Source organism: Pristiophorus japonicus, chromosome 8 (assembly GCF_044704955.1).
Source record: "Pristiophorus japonicus isolate sPriJap1 chromosome 8, sPriJap1.hap1, whole genome shotgun sequence".
Lineage (NCBI taxonomy): Eukaryota > Metazoa > Chordata > Chondrichthyes > Pristiophoridae > Pristiophorus > Pristiophorus japonicus.
The window spans coordinates 190718308-190735648 of record NC_091984.1 but is presented as its reverse complement, the minus strand read 5'-3'; the positions used below and the strand labels follow the sequence as shown (position 1 = coordinate 190735648).

General features: G+C 42.9%; 1 protein-coding gene across 1 annotated transcript in view; it reads left to right on the top strand.

The window, feature by feature from the left end:
* Nucleotides 1–17341, top strand: part of suds3 (SDS3 homolog, SIN3A corepressor complex component) — a 76767-nt gene that overhangs the window by 45975 nt on the left and 13451 nt on the right. Inside the window, exons 3-8 of the mRNA XM_070887699.1 lie at nucleotides 1785–1840; nucleotides 7955–8026; nucleotides 9242–9261; nucleotides 12037–12193; nucleotides 12579–12674; nucleotides 14586–14647. Coding sequence (XP_070743800.1) covers nucleotides 1785–1840; nucleotides 7955–8026; nucleotides 9242–9261; nucleotides 12037–12193; nucleotides 12579–12674; nucleotides 14586–14647 — 463 coding nt within the window. The remainder of the gene's footprint in view (nucleotides 1–1784; nucleotides 1841–7954; nucleotides 8027–9241; nucleotides 9262–12036; nucleotides 12194–12578; nucleotides 12675–14585; nucleotides 14648–17341) is intronic.

The following is a 17341-nucleotide window of genomic DNA, read 5'->3' as shown; positions in this document are numbered from 1 at the left end:
AGAATTGACTAGCAAACCTATGTCTACAAAAGGGAGATGTAAGGTAGAAATGAAATGTCCCATTGTGGCAAATTTTCACTGGCTTCTGAATTGCAACAAAGATGTGCTACAAACTCTAGGCCACTCACCTGATTTACCTGCCTTGTTGGAGCCTCTTCCAAATGATTAAAATGAAATTCTCCTTTTAAACTCTTTCCCCGCGCCCCCCCCACCCCCCAAATTGCATTATTTGGTGCTAAATATTCAGTGTTGGTGACCTGCTCTTATTTCTAATTGCTCCTGTGTTTTTCTGATCTTGCCATTCAATTCCAGGAAATCTGCTGGTGTGGCACTATGTTACTGCATGTTTTTTGCTAACTTTATGTATTTCTAAAGAAGCCTTATTTATGCAAACTTAAAAATGTCAAATGTAGTCCATTTTTTTTGCTGGTCATAATGAGGTAATGTCCTTAATTATATGACATTTCAATAGTAAATCTCACCATCGTTTTTAAAGAGAGAGAAAATAGTGTTTGAGAGTAAACTAGCAAGAGACAGAAAAGCAGATTGTAAAAGCTTCTATAGGTATGTAAAAAGGAAGAGATTATCGAAAGTGAAATGGATCCCTTACAGGCAGAGACAGAAGAATCACGGGAAGAAGACACAAATAGTGGGGAACCAGGGGTCTAGTGAGAATAAGGAACTTAAAGAAATTAGTATCAGTAAAAAAAAAAAATTAGTACTGGAGAAATTAATGGGACAAATTCCCTTGGACTTGATGGCCTACGTCCTCGTGTTTTAAAAGAGGTGGCTACAGACATAGTGGATACATTGTTTTTGATCTTCCAGAATTCCCTCATTTCTAGAATGGTTGCTGTGGATTGAACGGTAGCAAATGTAACCTTGCTGTTCCAGAAAGTAGGGAGAGAGAAGACCAGAAGGAGGGAAAATGCTGGAATCTTTTATTAGGGTAACGGGGCACTGAGAAAATCAGAATATGATTGGGCAGAGTCAACATGGATTTATTTTTTAAAACCATTGGATTAAAAAGGATAATAAATTATGAGTTTGGGATTTGAATCTTGTAATGAGACAGACATCACAAATCTGTACTATCCATGCAAATGTTAATGCAAGGGCTATGGATTTTTTTTTTTTTTAAGAAGTGTTGCTTTAAGCCAAGCCCCCTCAGATTGGAGCAGTACGTGATTGTGTTGGATCACCTGGCCACCAGCTGTTGCAACTGCAGCATCATTAGTATAAGTGTTTTAATACTTCTATGAGCGTACAAGGGTACGGTAGTGCAGTAATTATGTTACTGGACTAGTAATCCTGTGGCCTGGACTAATAATCCAGAGAATATGACCAAATACCACCATGCCAGTTTGAGAATTTTAATTCCGTTTTAAAAATCTGGAAATAAAGGTGACTGTGAAGCTGTTGGATTGTTGTTAAAAACCCAACAAACTGGTGATTCCAGTCCCATACCAACATGGTTGACCCTTAACTACCTTGCAAGCCCTCCAACAGGATGGACATTAAATGCCAGCCTTGCCAGCAACACCCACATCTGAGAATGAATAGAAAATAAAATTGATCTTGAGGTTAGAGCATTGGCTACATTGATTTATAAAGGAATTTGCTTACCAAAAACAGTATAATGACATTGTAATCTGGTAATATTAAGTGCTAAATAATACAAATCTGAAGTACAGTACTGTAGTTTCATATTGTGTGCAAATTTTGCTCAACACATGGTTATATTTAGTTGTATCTAAATTCTAGCTTTTTTCTCTTATTCATAGGATGTACCAGGAGAAACTGACATCTCTTAAGAGACAGCTACAGCAATTACAGGAAGGTGGGTACCTTGTTTTCATGTACTTCTATTGGGAAGATGGAGTACACTGGATAGTAGTGGATTATGGAAAATAAGCCATTTGGTAATCAGAAGCTGTGAAACTGAGTTATGCTGGCAGCTTTATTAGTGGTTTATTTTTTGCAATATTCCATAGGTGTCCAACTTGGCTCAGTGATAGCTCGCCTATATCAGAAGATTATTGGTTCAAATCCCCGTCAGAGACTTGAGGTACTTTAATGCAGTACTGAGGGAGTGCTGCACTGTTGGGATGAGAAGTTAAATTGAGCTGTGAAATAGTTACAGTAATTACATACAAGATTTTTAAGCCATCTTTCAGATGGCGCATTAAGCCGAGAGCCCATCAGCATTCTCAAGTGGACATAAAAGATCCCATGGCACTATTCGAAGAAAAGTAGGGGAGCTCTCCCTTAACCAACATCACTGAAACAGATTATTTAGTCATCATCTCATTACTGTTTGTGAGAATTTCTGTGCTCAAATTGGCTGCTGCGCTTCCATACATCACAACATTGATTACACTTTAAAAAGTACTTCATTAGTTGTAAAGTGCTTTGGGATGTGCTGAGGTTGTGAAAGGTGCGATAAAATTGCAAATTCTTTCTTTATAATTTGATACCTATGCCTGTCAAAAATCACTAGGATGAAATTGAAATGAATATTAGTCGGTAAAAGTAAAGTGGGAAGGATAAGCAGGGGGCAATAATGTGAATGGAGAGAACAAAAGAAAGATGAATGCATAGACAAAAAGAATTGAGCCTGGGGAGAGACGGGGAATGTTTGGGAAAGTAGCTATTAGCTGAAAAACAGTTACAGCAATTACATGAAGACTTTGGTATGGTATGATATAAATTGGGTTTTCTTCTCTGATGTCGTAGTATAATTTTTTGATGTAGTATAATTTTTTGATGTAGTATAATTTCTGTTGTGAGTAATTTAACTGAATGATCCTGTAGTTTCCTCACAGGTTCCTCCTATTAATCCTATTAATGAGGTAGATACAGTGCACTGTGACAAAGAATATTTATTTGTTACCAAGATAGAGACCATTTGCTGTCTCTGCTGCTTCCCCTTGCCCAGCAAGCCAAACCTGTTGCCAATCCTGGCCTTGAACCCCCTTTGCTCTGGTTATCCTCCCATATCCCCCATGCTCTGTCTCAGTTCATTTCATCCATGAAACCTACCTCCTGCTTCCTTGACCCCTTTCCTACTAAATTGCTAATCACCCAACTTCCCGTCTTGGCCTCCATGCCAGCTGAAATTGCAATGGTTTCCACTTGGATACTGACCCCTCCCTTTCAAAACCATCATCAAACCCCCACCCCCCAAAATACCCACACTTTATTCCCTCAGTCCTTGCAAATCGTTTACCACATCTCCAAATCAATTTACTCTCAAGTCCTTGAATATGTTGTTGCCTTCCCAATCAATTTTCATCTCTTCTACAACTCCGTTTGATTTTCTTCAGTCAAGATTTTGCCCCTCCCACCACACTGAAACAGCCAAAGTCACGAATGACTACAATTCTTAATCCCTCCTTGTCTCTTATTCTATTTCCCTGTAGCCTTTGACACGTTTGATCATACCAATCTCTAATATCTTTACTCTGTTGTTGTGTTCGATTGAACTGCTCTTGCTTGCTACCAATAACCTCTCCACACTTCTGCACTGTCAACTTTGGGAATTCCCCAAGGATGCATCCATGGCTCACTCCTTTTTCCTCATTTACATGCTGCCCCTCGGTGACATCATCTGCAGACTTGGAGTCACCTATATGCTGTTGAATCCCAGCTCTCTCTGTCTATCCCTTCTTTCGATCCTTCCATTACTTCTGTGCTGTCAGACTGCTTATCCAACATCCAATCTTGGATGAGCTGCAGTTTCCTCCAGCTAAAGATTGGGATGACTGAAGCCAGTGTTTTTGGCTCCTGCCACAAACTCTGTCCCCTTGCCATCCACAGTCTCGGATCTTGTGCTGAACCAAACTGCTTGCAACTTTGGCGTCCTATTTAACTCTGAGAGAAGTTCCTGACCCCATATCCTGTCCATTACAAAAACTGCTCACTGTCACTCCCTTATCATTGCTCACCTCTGCCCTTACATCAGCCAATCTTTTCCTCATCCATGCTTTTCTCCCCTCCAGTCTTGACTATTCCAGTGTTCTCTTATCCAGTCTCCTGTCTTTCACCCTCTAAACATCAGCTCATGAAAGACTTTGCTACTATGCCTCATTAGTATTCTGCTGACCTGTATTGGCTCCCAGTTCCGCAATGTCTCAAATTTAAAATTCTCATTCTCATGTGGTTAAATCCCTCCATGATCGCATCCTTCCCTATCTCTGTAGCTTTCTCCAGTGCTGCATCCCCCACTGAAGTTTTGAATCTTCTGACTCTGACCTCTTGTGCATGCCCCCCTCACCTCTTGCCTCACCATGCCTTCAACCACCTAGGCCCACACTTAATTGTTACAAATTCAGGTGTTTTGTAAATACCTTCTTGGGTTCAGTGGTGTCAGTCAGTCCTGTGAATAGATCCAACGCCCCTTACATACAAATACCTGAAAATGAGGGACAGGAAAATACCATCTAGACCATTGAGCCTGTCCCATACTGTCATGGTGCATCTGAGGATCATCACCTTCAATATCCCCACTCCCACCCACCAACAGCCACGTAATAATCTGGGAGTAGCAAAAAACGAAAGAAAAACCCTAGGCCAAATCAGGAAAAAAACTGGGAACTTTCTCTCTGACCCCTGTAGAGGGGTCTCATTGCTGCTGTGTACATAGTGGCTGGCATGTTTGCCCACAAAATAACATTGACTGAACTTCAAAAATAGTTCATTGTATGTGAAGTGCTTTGAGGTGGTCTGAGAAACGTGGGAAAGCACTATATAAACGCGAATTCATTCTTTCTTGTGTGCAAGAAATGTGATTGATATCACCCGGACTGAAATGCATCATATCTGCTAAGCACCAGGAAAGACAAGTTCCAATCGGAGTGTAACCTTCCAACATTCACAGTGCAGCACCGTTAATACCCATTCCTAAGATTTTAAACTGATTGAGTCTTTAATTTAAACAAACACGAGTTGTAAAACTGGTTGCATTTCCACAGCGGGATATTTAAAATTCCTGTCCAAAATTCAAATAGTTCGGTATGCAGTACAACCTGTACAAACGAACACTACTGACCATCCCAAGTAACTTGCATTATAATAGATACCAACTGCACCATGAAACAACAGATGTTTGCAAATTCTGAATTATGGACAGCCTTCAGTGCACCAAGTCCACTTACAACTTCAAACATCGCACACGCCTGCAGCAGGTTCAAAAAATCTCTTTACCCAGCAAGCACAGCGGCAGAGAAACCTTTCTATCTCTGGGATTGAATGCTTGCACGGCATTATCACATGGATAGAGGGGTCTTTCTGCCACAGTGGATGCTTGGTAAAAGCCAGGGGTGGGGGGAAGGATAGGAGCCCTGAACTTGCTGCAGGTTGTGGGGGGCGGGGGGGGTTGAATTTGCCGGGGGGTCGAGTTGAGGGGAGGGGGGGGGACTGGAATGCGAATTGCGAGGCAGAGATAGGGCTTGGAGGTACATATGGAGAGAATGGTTTCCCCTCTGCTGCTCTCTAGTGACCTCCTGTTCTTGGAACTTCTCACACAACAGCTGCTGGTGCAAAACCATAAAAATTCGAAATAATGGGGGACCCAACCGTTATAAGGTAAATCCAGTAACATTTGTAGACGTCACATGGTCAGAACATCATATGATCAAACCTCCAGAACTGACTCCAACCTACTCCACCACTACATCGTGTACCGATGAGCTGCCAACAGTCCCCTACCCACTCCCCAGCACTTCAACCATTAGCAGCTGCAGCACATGGAGGGAGAGAGACCCATACAGGACATGTCTTTAATCCCCACCAATTTGGCTGGGATCTGCCAGGCACTCTGGCACTACAGCAGCCACCTTGCCCTGTGCTGGCTGCCAACGTAGCATACCCCAGGATCAGAGCATCCTTCCTCAATAGACAAGGATCCCAGGACGGCAATGAACTCGAAAATCCAACAAACAGAAAATGAACTGAAATCACATCCTGTTGGCAGGGTTCCATAATTGGGCATGATCCCAGGTGAGGGTGTAAAAAGGAAGGAATGTTCCAGAATCCTGGAATATTTGGCTCATCCAGTTTACAGTACATACAATAAGAACAGCCGATGCGAGTCCCTTTGGTGTCCCTAATTTACAGATTTCACTGTTTAAATTTAGAAAAAACTAAATTTTTTTGAGAAAAATAATTCAAATCATTTCTACACAGCAAAGGTCTGGCAACCACAGAATATAGGATGGGTTGAGTTGGGTTGCAAGGAAATGCTCCAGAGAGATTTGTTAATTATATGAACCGCATGATTCTAATCCTTTGTTACCCATCTTGCATTTTTATATTGAGTTTTTGTCACCCCAAGTAACTGCTTTCTGATGCAACCATTGGGTGTTGATGCTAAGTGACAGGTGACATCACGGAACAATGGTTTTGTTCAGATGATGAATTACAAAGGAATTCAACATCTTCCTTTCACTAATGAAGTAGTACTAGGTAAAATAATGGGACTAAAGGCGGACAAGTCCCCTGGACCTGAAGCCTTACATCTTAGGGTCTTAAGAGAAGTGGATGCATTGGTTGTAATCTACCAAAATTCCCTGGATTCTGACGGTCCCAGCAGATTGGAAAACCGCAAATGTAATGCCCCTATTTAAAAAAGGAGGCAGACAAAAAGCAGGAAACTATAGACCAGTTAGCCTAACATCTGTCATTGGGAAAATGGTGGAGTCCGTTATTAAGGAAGCAATAGCGGGACATTTATAAAAGCAACTAAAAGCAATAAGGGGTCGCCCATTTAAAACAGAGATGAGAAATTTCTTCTCTCAAAGGGTTGTAAATCTGTGGAATTTGCTGCCTCAGAGAGCTGTGGAAGCTGGGACATTGAATAAATTTAAGACAGAAGTAGACAGTTTCTTAAACGATAAGGGGTTATGGGGAGCGGGCAGGAAAGTGGAACTGAGTTCATGATCAGATCAGCCATGAACTTATTGAATGGCGGAGCAGGCTCGAGGGGCCGTATGGGCCTACTCCTGTCCCTATTTCTTTGTTCTTATGATTCAATCAAACAGAGTCAGCATGGTTTTTATGAAAGGGAAATCATGTTTGACAAATTTGCTGGAGTTCTTTGAGAATGTAACGAGCAGGGTGGATAAGGGGGAACCAGTGGATGTGGTGTATTTGGATTTCCAGAAGGCATTCGATAAGGTGCCGCTTAAGAGGTTACTACAGAAGATAAAAGCTCTCGGGGTTGGGGGGGTAATATACCAGCATGGATAGAGGATTGGCTAACTAACAGAAAACAGCATCAGGATAAATAGGTCCATTGCCGGTTGGCAAATAGTGATGAGTGTGTGCCACAGGGGTCAGTGTTGGGTCCTCAACTATTTACAATCTATATTAATGACTTGGATGAAGGGACAGAGTGTAATGTATCCAAGTTTGCTGATGATACAAAGATGGGTGGGAAAGCAAATTGTGAGGAGGGCACAAAAAATCTGTAAAGGGATATAGACAGGCTAAGTGAGTGGGCAGAAATTTGGCAGATGGAGTATAATGTGAGAAAATGTAAAGTTATCCACTTTGCCAGAACTAATAGTAAAGCAAATTATAACTTAAATGGAAAAAAATTGCAAAGTGCTGCAGTACAGAGAGACCTTGGGGGTCCTTGTGCTTGAAACACAAAGTTAGTATGCAGGTACAGCAAGTAATCAGGAAGGTAAATGGAATGAATGTTGGCCTTTATTTGTTGTTCTTATAGACAGATGTTTGAGCGATTAGGGAGTAAAGGGTTATGGGGCGTGGGCAGGGAAGTGGAGCTGAGTCCATGATCAGATCAGCCATGATCTTATTGCATGGCGGAGCAGGCTCGAGCGGCCAAATGGCCTACTCCTGTTCCTATTTCTTCTGTTCTTATTGTATTAAAATGAATGATCCCTTGATTGTAGCTTTTTCTATCATGTGGCAATATGTTTTGTTAATATAGGTACATTGCAGGAATACCAGAAAAGGATGAAGAAACTAGATCAGCAATACAAAGAAAGAATAAGAAATGCAGGTTAGTTTTTTTTTTACTTTGGCCTTTACCTTAAGGTGACAATTTATTGTTTGTTTCTACAATTTCTCTCCTGCAGTCACTGATTATTGCTGTGGGCTTTGTTCCACAACACCAACAGCCCTTACCCAAGTAGTCATCGGGATATCACAGCTGAGCCTGATCGTGTTATAGCTCAGTGTCCACTGTGACAAAAATGTATTTTTGTCTGAAAGTTTAAATTTGTATTTTATATTGCCAGCGTGTAAGGGGTTAACACCCAAGATCACACAGTATTTCTCAAAGAAAAGGCAGTAGCTCAAAGACCAAACATGTGCATAGTTAATATAATTTTAATAAAATCTTCTCAACAAAGAGTAAAACGAATAGGCAATAAATAGCTGTGCCAGGGCATCGAACAGCATCTGCCGTTAGTTAGATTTTAGGTTTATTTAATTTTTGCGTGGCAAGATGCTGAAAGTGCGAGCTGATAACGGGGAAGTCAGGGAAACAGGGCAATTAATTGCATCATCTTAACTTCACAATCCTCCACTCTGGTTAACAGCACAAGGACTGAGAAGGAAGTGTAAATTAGAGTGGGTGAATTCATGTCAAATAAGGTAAAGAAAGAGAGGGGGAAAAAAAACACTGGATTAAGATAGAGAAAGGAAAAGTGAAATCGTACATTTTTAAAATCTCCAACTATAATTAAACCCTGAAGAAATGAGACTTCACACTTGTAATAGTTATTTTCGGTGCCAGAGAGTTGACTGGCAGGAATTAACACTTATCGTGTCATTAAGAGTACTTAGACCTAAATGGACAAGGCTCAACTTTGTGTGACGCGTTTAGTTCGCACCTACTGCGCAAATACAGCAGCTTCAAGCCATTCAATGCATTTCAGTGGTGAGGCAGACAGCGTGATGCCATTTTCGTGAAGCGAGCAGCGGAAAGGCATAACTCGGACAGCAACTTTTGGATTTCCAGCTTTAACCGCACAACTACCTCAGCTGAAGTTGTAGCATTTGCACATAAATATCAGCAAGCGCCATTAGCCTCCCTGTTATTTTGACAGCAAATTATGGGCCAATTTCTTTTGGATGTTCTCTTCTATGACTTTTTAAATGAAGTTAGAAAACATTAGAATGTCACATTGCTTAATTTAGAGACACCAGTTAACAACTGGTGTTCAGTGTATATCAATAATACTATTTTTTTCCCTCTTTTTTTTTTTTCCAGAACTTTTTCTGCAACTGGAGGTGAGTGCTCTTCCTTTCTTTTATTTTCCCCACTAAATTCACTTAAAACATAACTGTAGCTGAATAAAAATATGAGTGCATTAAGATTACCGTTTCCAGTGACACCATGGCCCAAAGTTTCCACATGATTTGCTCCTGATTTTTAGTAGCAACTGGTGTAGAACGGAGTATCTTAGAAATCGGAATTCTCGTCATTTAGTTTGCTCCAGTTCTAGTCAGTTAGAACAGTTTCACTTTGGAACAGAATTTTTTTTTCAAAAGGGGGCGTGTCCGGCCACTTGCGCCTGATTTCAAAGTTTCGTGAGTGAAAACTTACTCCAAACTAACTTCGAATGGAGTAAGTGAAGATTTTTGTACGTTCGAAAAAACCTTGTCTACACTTTAGAAAATCAGGCGTAGGTTACAAATCAGGCGTAGGGAATGGTGGGGGGTGGGGGAGGTTTAAAGGGAAGTTTACAAACATTAAACACTTCAGTTTTACAAATAAAGAGCCATCATCAATAATAAATGATAAATACATCAATAAATCAACCAATAAATCAATCAAAAAAAATTAATAAGAAATAATTTTTTTTTTAAATCAATAAATAAAACATTTTCTACTTACCGACTGCAGCACCGGGAGCCCTCCAGCAGCGTGCTGGGATGCCCCCCCCCCCCCCCCAGTGTGTCTCTGTCAGTGTCTCTATCTCTCTGTCTGTGTGTGTGTCTCTCATTCTCTGTCTGTCAGTGTCTGTGTTTCTGACAGCGAGGGGAGCAGAGGGAGGGATGGGGGAAAAGGGGGAGGGAGGAGGAGAAGGGGGGAGGGGGGGAGAAGAGGATAAAGGGGAGAAGGGGGGGGAAGGAGATTGGCGGGGGGGAGGGGAAGGGGGAGGGAGGCTGAACGGGCCGGGCCAGAGACTTCGGGCAGGGCCTGTCCCCAGCACCAGATTTACAGGTAGGTGGCGTTGGGTCGGGTCGGTGGGGTGGTGGGAGGGAGGTCGGTTCGGTTCTGGTCGGGGGGAGGGAGGGAGAGGGAGAGGGAGAGGGAGAGGGAGGTCAGGTCGGGGGGAGGGAGGTCAGGTCGGATCCAGTCCGGGGGGGGGTTGGGGGGGACGGGAGTCGGGTTGGGTCCAGTCCGCGGGGCGGGAGCGGGAGTCAGGTCGGTGTCGGGTCCGGTCCGGGGTGGGGGGGGGAAGCGGGAGTCAGGTCGGGTCCGGGGGGGAGCGGGAGTCAGGTCGGTGTCGGGTCCGGTCCAGGGGGGGGGGGGAAGCGGGAGTCGGGTCGGGTCCGGGGGCGGGGGTGAAGCGGGAGTCAGGTCGGTGTCTGGTTCGGTCCAGGGAGGGAGGGGAGGGGAGGGGGGGTGGGGTGCGGGGTGCGGGAGTCGGATCGGGAGGAAGCAGGAGCTGGCCGTGGGAGGAGCCTTATGCACGCAGCCCCAGTGAGGCCATTCGGCCAGGGCTCGGGGCTGCGTGCTTCGGCCCCTCCCACACAGTTTTGGGCGCCTGGAGCTACTGAACATGCGCGCCCACTGCTGCGCTGCGCCGAGGGCCAGAGGACCTGCAGGGAGGTGGAGAATCTGGAGGGTTTTTTTAGGCGCACTTTGTGGCGCGAAAAACGGGCGTCCAGGTCGGGACTGCGCCGTTCTCGGCGCGGCTCGAAACTTGGGCCCCATATGCTGTATTTGGAAGTACCGAAATATACTGCCACGCGATGGCAAGGAAAAAGGACAAAAGATAAAAATATTTTGAAGGAGTAGAATTTTGTTTGCTTTTATTCCCTGTCAATTTTTATTTTGAACCTGTAGCATATATGGTCTGTGGCTGAGGTGCTGGTGATCTGCTCTCCTATCTCTGCCAGTGTTGGTAAGAAGTTAGCTGCTATGTAGCTCCCTCGATTCGAACCTTCAAGATATTGATGAAATGTAACCTAACATAAGTCTTTCTAGCTTAAGATATTGCTGAAACATTTATATTATTTTGCAGGATTAGGATCCTTTTATTTTCAGTTACTTTATAAATCATGTTTTTAAAAGAAAGAAAATACAAGTTACGGTGATGCTATACCAAAGGTGTGAATCGATAGCTTTGGATAAAAGGCATGGTCTGAACGATATTATCGCTCAAAGCTTTTAATCTTTCCCAGAAGCCAGTTCTCCAAGAGAATGATAAAGTACTTGATGTTAATGTTGTAATGTCTTGATCCTTATACCATAGTTCAAATTGTTTTATGTTTTTGGAAAATATGTAACAGTGCAGGTCGTAAAACACCGAATTGTACAAGGAATTTTGTTTTTCAATTTCTCCTATTTGAAGTATCGTGGTGCATTTGAGTGATATCTGTGGCTGATTTATTTTTTCACAATGCTCTTCAATTTAAGTTGATTATTTGCAAATTCTGACATTTGAGTCGGTGTGAACTATTATAATGCTCTCAGTTATGTGATCGCTCTTTATAGCACTTGCATTTTTTGGCACAAAATAAATGTATAAATCTATTCAAAGAACTGTGATCTGGAGTTGATTGAGTAAAAGGAGCTTAGCTTTAGCTTGGCTGCCCCCTCTTTTTTTTGTACTTCTACAATTTTATGATGCATTGCTTTTATCACGAAGTTTGTGTTTTTTTATCCTTTATCAGATTCTAAGAACCAAATATTTAGCTACTTTATCTTGATTTGTACACAGACACAGCCTGTAGAAAGACATGCTAAAGGTTTTGATTGACTGTGATTCTGGTCCGTAATGACTTTCTTCTAAAGCCATTACCAAGTCATCAAAATTATTTTTCTTGTTCCAGACAGAGCAAGTGGAAAGGAATTATATTAAAGAGAAAAAGGCAGCAGTGAAAGAATTTGAAGATAAAAAGATTGAGTTGAAAGAGAACCTGATTGCCGAATTAGAAGAAAAGAAAAAGATGATTGAGAATGAGAGGCTAACAATGGAACTCACTGGAGGTGTGTAGCAGAATGATTTAACGTCCCTTGCAATGTTCCAAGGAAAAGTGAACTGCTAACAAGTTGACTTAAATTTTGATCAGATTGAATTGTACTTGTCCAGTAACAATTAACTCTTTTTAAAAAAAAAAACCAATGGATTGGCTGGAAAATTAGCTTTATTTATCATATTTACTTGTGTGCAGCATGGGAATGTTTCATATAGACAAATAAAAATGCATTTTTATTAAATTCTCCATAAATCATTTAGCGTTTTGTTGAAATGTTCACAAACCATCAGCTGTGCAAATTGGATTGTTTTGCACACATTGCACTATAGATTTATCTGCTGTAGGTGGCTAGCCCTCAACACTGCTAATCACAACGCATCTGTTTATTATTGCAGATTCTATGGAGGTGAAGCCAATTATGACCAGGAAGTTGAGGAGAAGACCTAATGATCCTGTTCCAATTCCAGACAAAAGACGAAAACCTGCACCTGATATCCTTTTATTAAATCAAATATCTACTTTTGGAATGGCCCAATCACTATTGTTCTGATTTGAAATTAATGATTATTTGGTTTGTTTTAATTATTACAAATGTATTTATTGCAACACTAAAATTCAAGTCTTTAATATTTCAGTTTTTGAAGCTTTTTTATTTAAAATAATATATATTGTGCTCATCAAAGTGGGCGAATGAAAATGCTGAAGAATGGCATAGCTCTTACTTTTTGAATCATTTTTCTACAGCTAACCATTTTTTGTACAATATTGTGTTCTAATACCTTCATTGTTGACAAATATTTGCCAAAGTTGGATTTCCTGTTGGATCAAAAGCAAAAAAGCATTTAAAGTAAAGCTGCTTTGCTGATTGTGGAAGGGTCAACTCACTGCAACAGCTAGGTTGAAAACTTTGGTTATTTAAAAAAATTCTTATTAATCATGCATTTGCTATAGCATCATAGTAACCTATACTTGAAAAAAAAATCTATAAAGTGGTAGAAAATGAAAACATCCTAGATTTAGCGTGTTAATTTTAGGACAAACTTCTAGATGCCTTAACCCCAACCTCAGAGCATCCCTTGTGTGGTCTCATTGTAAGCATAGATTTCTTTAGAATGAAGATTAAAGATTCTTTCCTGAAAGAATGCAAAGGATTCTGTCAGAATAATGTTAAAATGTTAGCTGGGCCATGCTGCCTACACTTTTCCCTTCCCTTAAGTGTGCAACCGATTGGCTTTTAATAAAGTGATTTAAACAATACCAATTGCACATTTAGATTAAATAGATCCATTCTATTTGTATTGGAACAGCTTTTTTTAATTTTGGGGCAAAGGAGAGTCTCAATTTCAATTTGCTGAAACAAAGATCTGTATAATTTCCCACAAGATGGATTTCTTATCTTGGGTTAGAGATTGGGATTGAATTAGAGTGCAAGTTGGCCTTTTTCTAAATTTGTTCATAGGATGTGGGTGTCACTGGCAAAGCTTAGCATTTATTGGCCATCCCTAATTGAGAAGGTGGTGGTGAACAGCCTTCTTGAACCGCTGCAGAGCGTGAGGTGAATGTACTCCCACAGTGCTGTTGGGGAGGGAGTTCCAGGATTTTGACCCAGCAACGATGAAGGAATGGCGTTGTATTTCCAAGTCAGGATGGTGTGTGACAAAGGGGAACTTGCAGGCAGTGATGTTCCCATGCATCTGCTGCCTTTGTCCTTCTAGGTGGTAGAGGTCGTGGGTTTGGGGAGGTGCTGTTGAAGAAGCCTTGTTAAGTTGTTGCATGCATCTTGTAGATAGTAAACACTGCAGCCATAGTGCACCCGTGGCAGTTGGAGTGAATGTTTAAGGTGGTGGATGGGGCGGCAATCAAGCAGGCTGCTTTGTCCTGGATGGTGTCGAACTTGAGTGTTGATCGAGCTGCGCTTATCCAGGCAAGTGGAGAGTATTCCATCACATTCATGACTTGTGCCTTGCAGATGGTGGAAAGGCTTTGGTGAGTCATTTGCCGCAGAATACTCAGCTTGCTCTTGTAGCCACAGTATTTATGTGGCTGGTCCAGTTAAATTTTTGGTCAATGGTGACCCCCCAGGATGTTGATGGTGGGTGATTCGGCAATGGTAATCCCGTTGACTGTCAAGAGGTGGTGGGTAGGCTGTCCCTTGTTGGAGATGGTCATTGCCTGGCACTTGGTTGGCGTGAATGTTACTTGCCACTTATCAGCCCAAGCCTCAATGTTGTCCTGATGCACACATAAGAGGCCTCGGAATAACGTTTGGTGGGAGAGAAAACAAAACATGTTAGAATACTTCTTCAAAGAATCACAGAGTATCTTTTAAATTTATTGTATTGTCATCTATTAATCTGAGGCCTAGAAAGCATTTTTTTTGTATTCTCCTTAACCATCAATACCGCAGTTAAATTACTTGTTAACAGATGAACAGATTATGGAGGATCTGCGAACTCTTAATAAGGTACTTGGGTACTTTGGAGGTAAAGTACCTGTGATTATGTTTTTACTAACCAAAGGGTGATATGTGTACAAGACATTTTGTGCACTAAGGTGCTGCTTGACGGACTTTGATGGCACCACATGGATAATAGAATCTGAGTAAATAATGAAAGAGAGTTGTGTCTTTCATTTACATGTGACACTGTGCAAAGTAGAAAATATACAGCAAATGACTGTCCATAAACTATAATTATTTTACAACAAGATCTTTGTTCTATGCTTATTGCCGTTGAATACAAGGTGACCCATGAATAAGATAATCCCTTTACTTTCTAGCTAATAAAAAAATTCCTGCATAGAAGACAAGGGCCAATGTTCTAGATATAAGTTATTGGCCAAATTCACTCTTTACTGACGGTTGATCGTAATTTTTTTTAACTGCTTTTCAATGTATGAAGCAGGACCTGCTCAGACCCTGTTTTTGGGCAAGGCTCCACTTGACCACACTTTCAGGCAGGACCCAACCTCACTGGAAGATCAGTTGTTACAGAACCTGCTGAAATTGCTGGCAGGAATTTGTCCCATTGAAAGTTGTGATTCTCCTTGTTGCAATGGGGTAAGCTGGGCTGTCTGATGAACAGTTTACTTTGGTAGCAATTTAGCCTGACACTGGGGTTGGGTCATGCTTTGCTTGAAAGCAAGGTTGAATTAGCAACACGGTTTAAATATTTTAACTTGTTAACCGCTTTGTTTGCGCAGTATGTAGTGATGACTGACCGGAGTGACTATTTGTCCTAACTTGTTTATGCGCATGCATCACCCGACTCCGCCCGGCCCCCCCCCCACCCCCCCCGGACCATTTTCTGTGCTTGCGTCCTCCCGAAGCCCTGAACCGGAAGTGGGGCCCAAAACATTTTAATTCCCAAGCTGCCGAGCCTCCAACCGAGCCCCGAGTCACCCACAGCGCCGCAAGCCACCGAGCCCCGAGCGGGTCCCAAGCCACCCGCAGCGCCACAAGCCGCTGAGCCCCGAGCCTTCAACCAGGCTTCTGGGATCTTATAGTATTTTGTCTCAAACATTGTGCAGATCTGGGGAAAGGAAGCTTGCAATTGTAAAAGCTCGTTTCAAAGTATAGTAGTCTAGAAAGTTTAATATTTTAGAAAAAGCTGGAAAACACAACAGCACACCTTTCAGCATCTTGAAAGCAAAACCCTTTATCAGATCTCCAAAGCAATTTTGATGAAAGATCCACACACAAAATAAATGATAATAGACCAGGGGGAGAGAGAGAGAACCTTGTGGAAGGGAGGGGCGGGGGGAGTGAGAGACACGAGGTGGGGGTATTGGAGGAGAGCGCGGGAACTCTGGAAAGACAGATCACGTTCTTCTAACCCCCTTTACACTCACAGCCGATTTCTCGGAAAGCTCAGTGCGTGTGTTACAAGGGACACCGTTGGAGTGGATGAAATCCAGAAGTCACGACACTGTCACTATTCACTTCATACCCAATAAACCTGTTATCAATCCGCGCACACTGCCCCATCTATGGCGGGGCGGGGGTGGTAAGGTCATGCACTTGCGCTGGGGTAAGGGACTTAGGCTGGGGGAGGGATGTGTCCTCTCTGACTTCTGGAGTCAAAATGGATCATGTTCATCATAGGCAGTCCCTTGGAGTCGAGGATGATCTTGCTTCCACCCTAAAAGTGAGTTCTCAGGTGACTGAAGAGTCCAATGTGAGACCTACAGTCTCTGTCACAGGTGAGGCAGACAGTGGTTGAAGGAAAGGGTGCGTGGGGAGCCTTGGTTGACGCGCGCTCCTTTTGCTGTCTACGCTTGGTTTCTGCTTGTTCAGCGCTCTCCCGGATGCTCTTCCTCCATTTTGGGCGGTCATGGGCCAGGGATTCCCAGGAGTCAGTGGGGATGTTGCACTTTATCAAGGAGGCTTTGAGGGTGTCCTTGAAGCGTTTCCTCTGCCCACCTGGGGCTCGCTTGCTGTGTTGAAGCTCTGCGTAGAGCGTTTGCTTTGGGAGTCTCGTGTCAGGCATGTGGACGATATGGCCCGCCCAACGGAGCTGGTCGAGTGTGGTCAATGCTTCAATGCTGGGGATGTTGGCCTAAGCGAGAACATTGATGTTGGTGCCTCTATCTTGCCAATGGATTTGCAGGATCTTACGGAAGCAGCGCTGGTGGTACTTCTCCAGCATTTTGAGGTGACGGCTGTATATAGTCCACGTCTCTGTAGGAGGGCAGGTATCACTATTGCCCTGTAGACCATAAGCTTGGTGCCGGATTTGAGGTCCTGGTCTTCAAACACTCTCTTCCTCAGGCGACCAAAGGCTGCGCTGGCACATTGAAGGCGGTGTTGGACCTCGTCGTCAATGTCTGCTCTTGCTGACAGTAGGCTCCCGTGGTATGGAAAATGGTCCTCGTTGTCCAAGGCCTCGTCGTGGATTTTGATAATTGGAGGACAGTGCTGTGTGCCGCGGTCAGGTTGGTAGAGGACCATTGACTTACGGATGTTTATCGTAAGGCCCATGCTCTCGTACGCCTCGGTGAAGGTGTTAATGATGGAGTTCGGCCTCCGAGTGTGCGCAGACACAAGCGTCATCTGCGTCCTGTAGTTCAATGACAGGATGTCCTCTAAAAGGAGAAATTCAAAATGAAGTTCGGGACCTGATTCGTCAGGACCCTCGTGGACAACCCCAACAGCGACAGA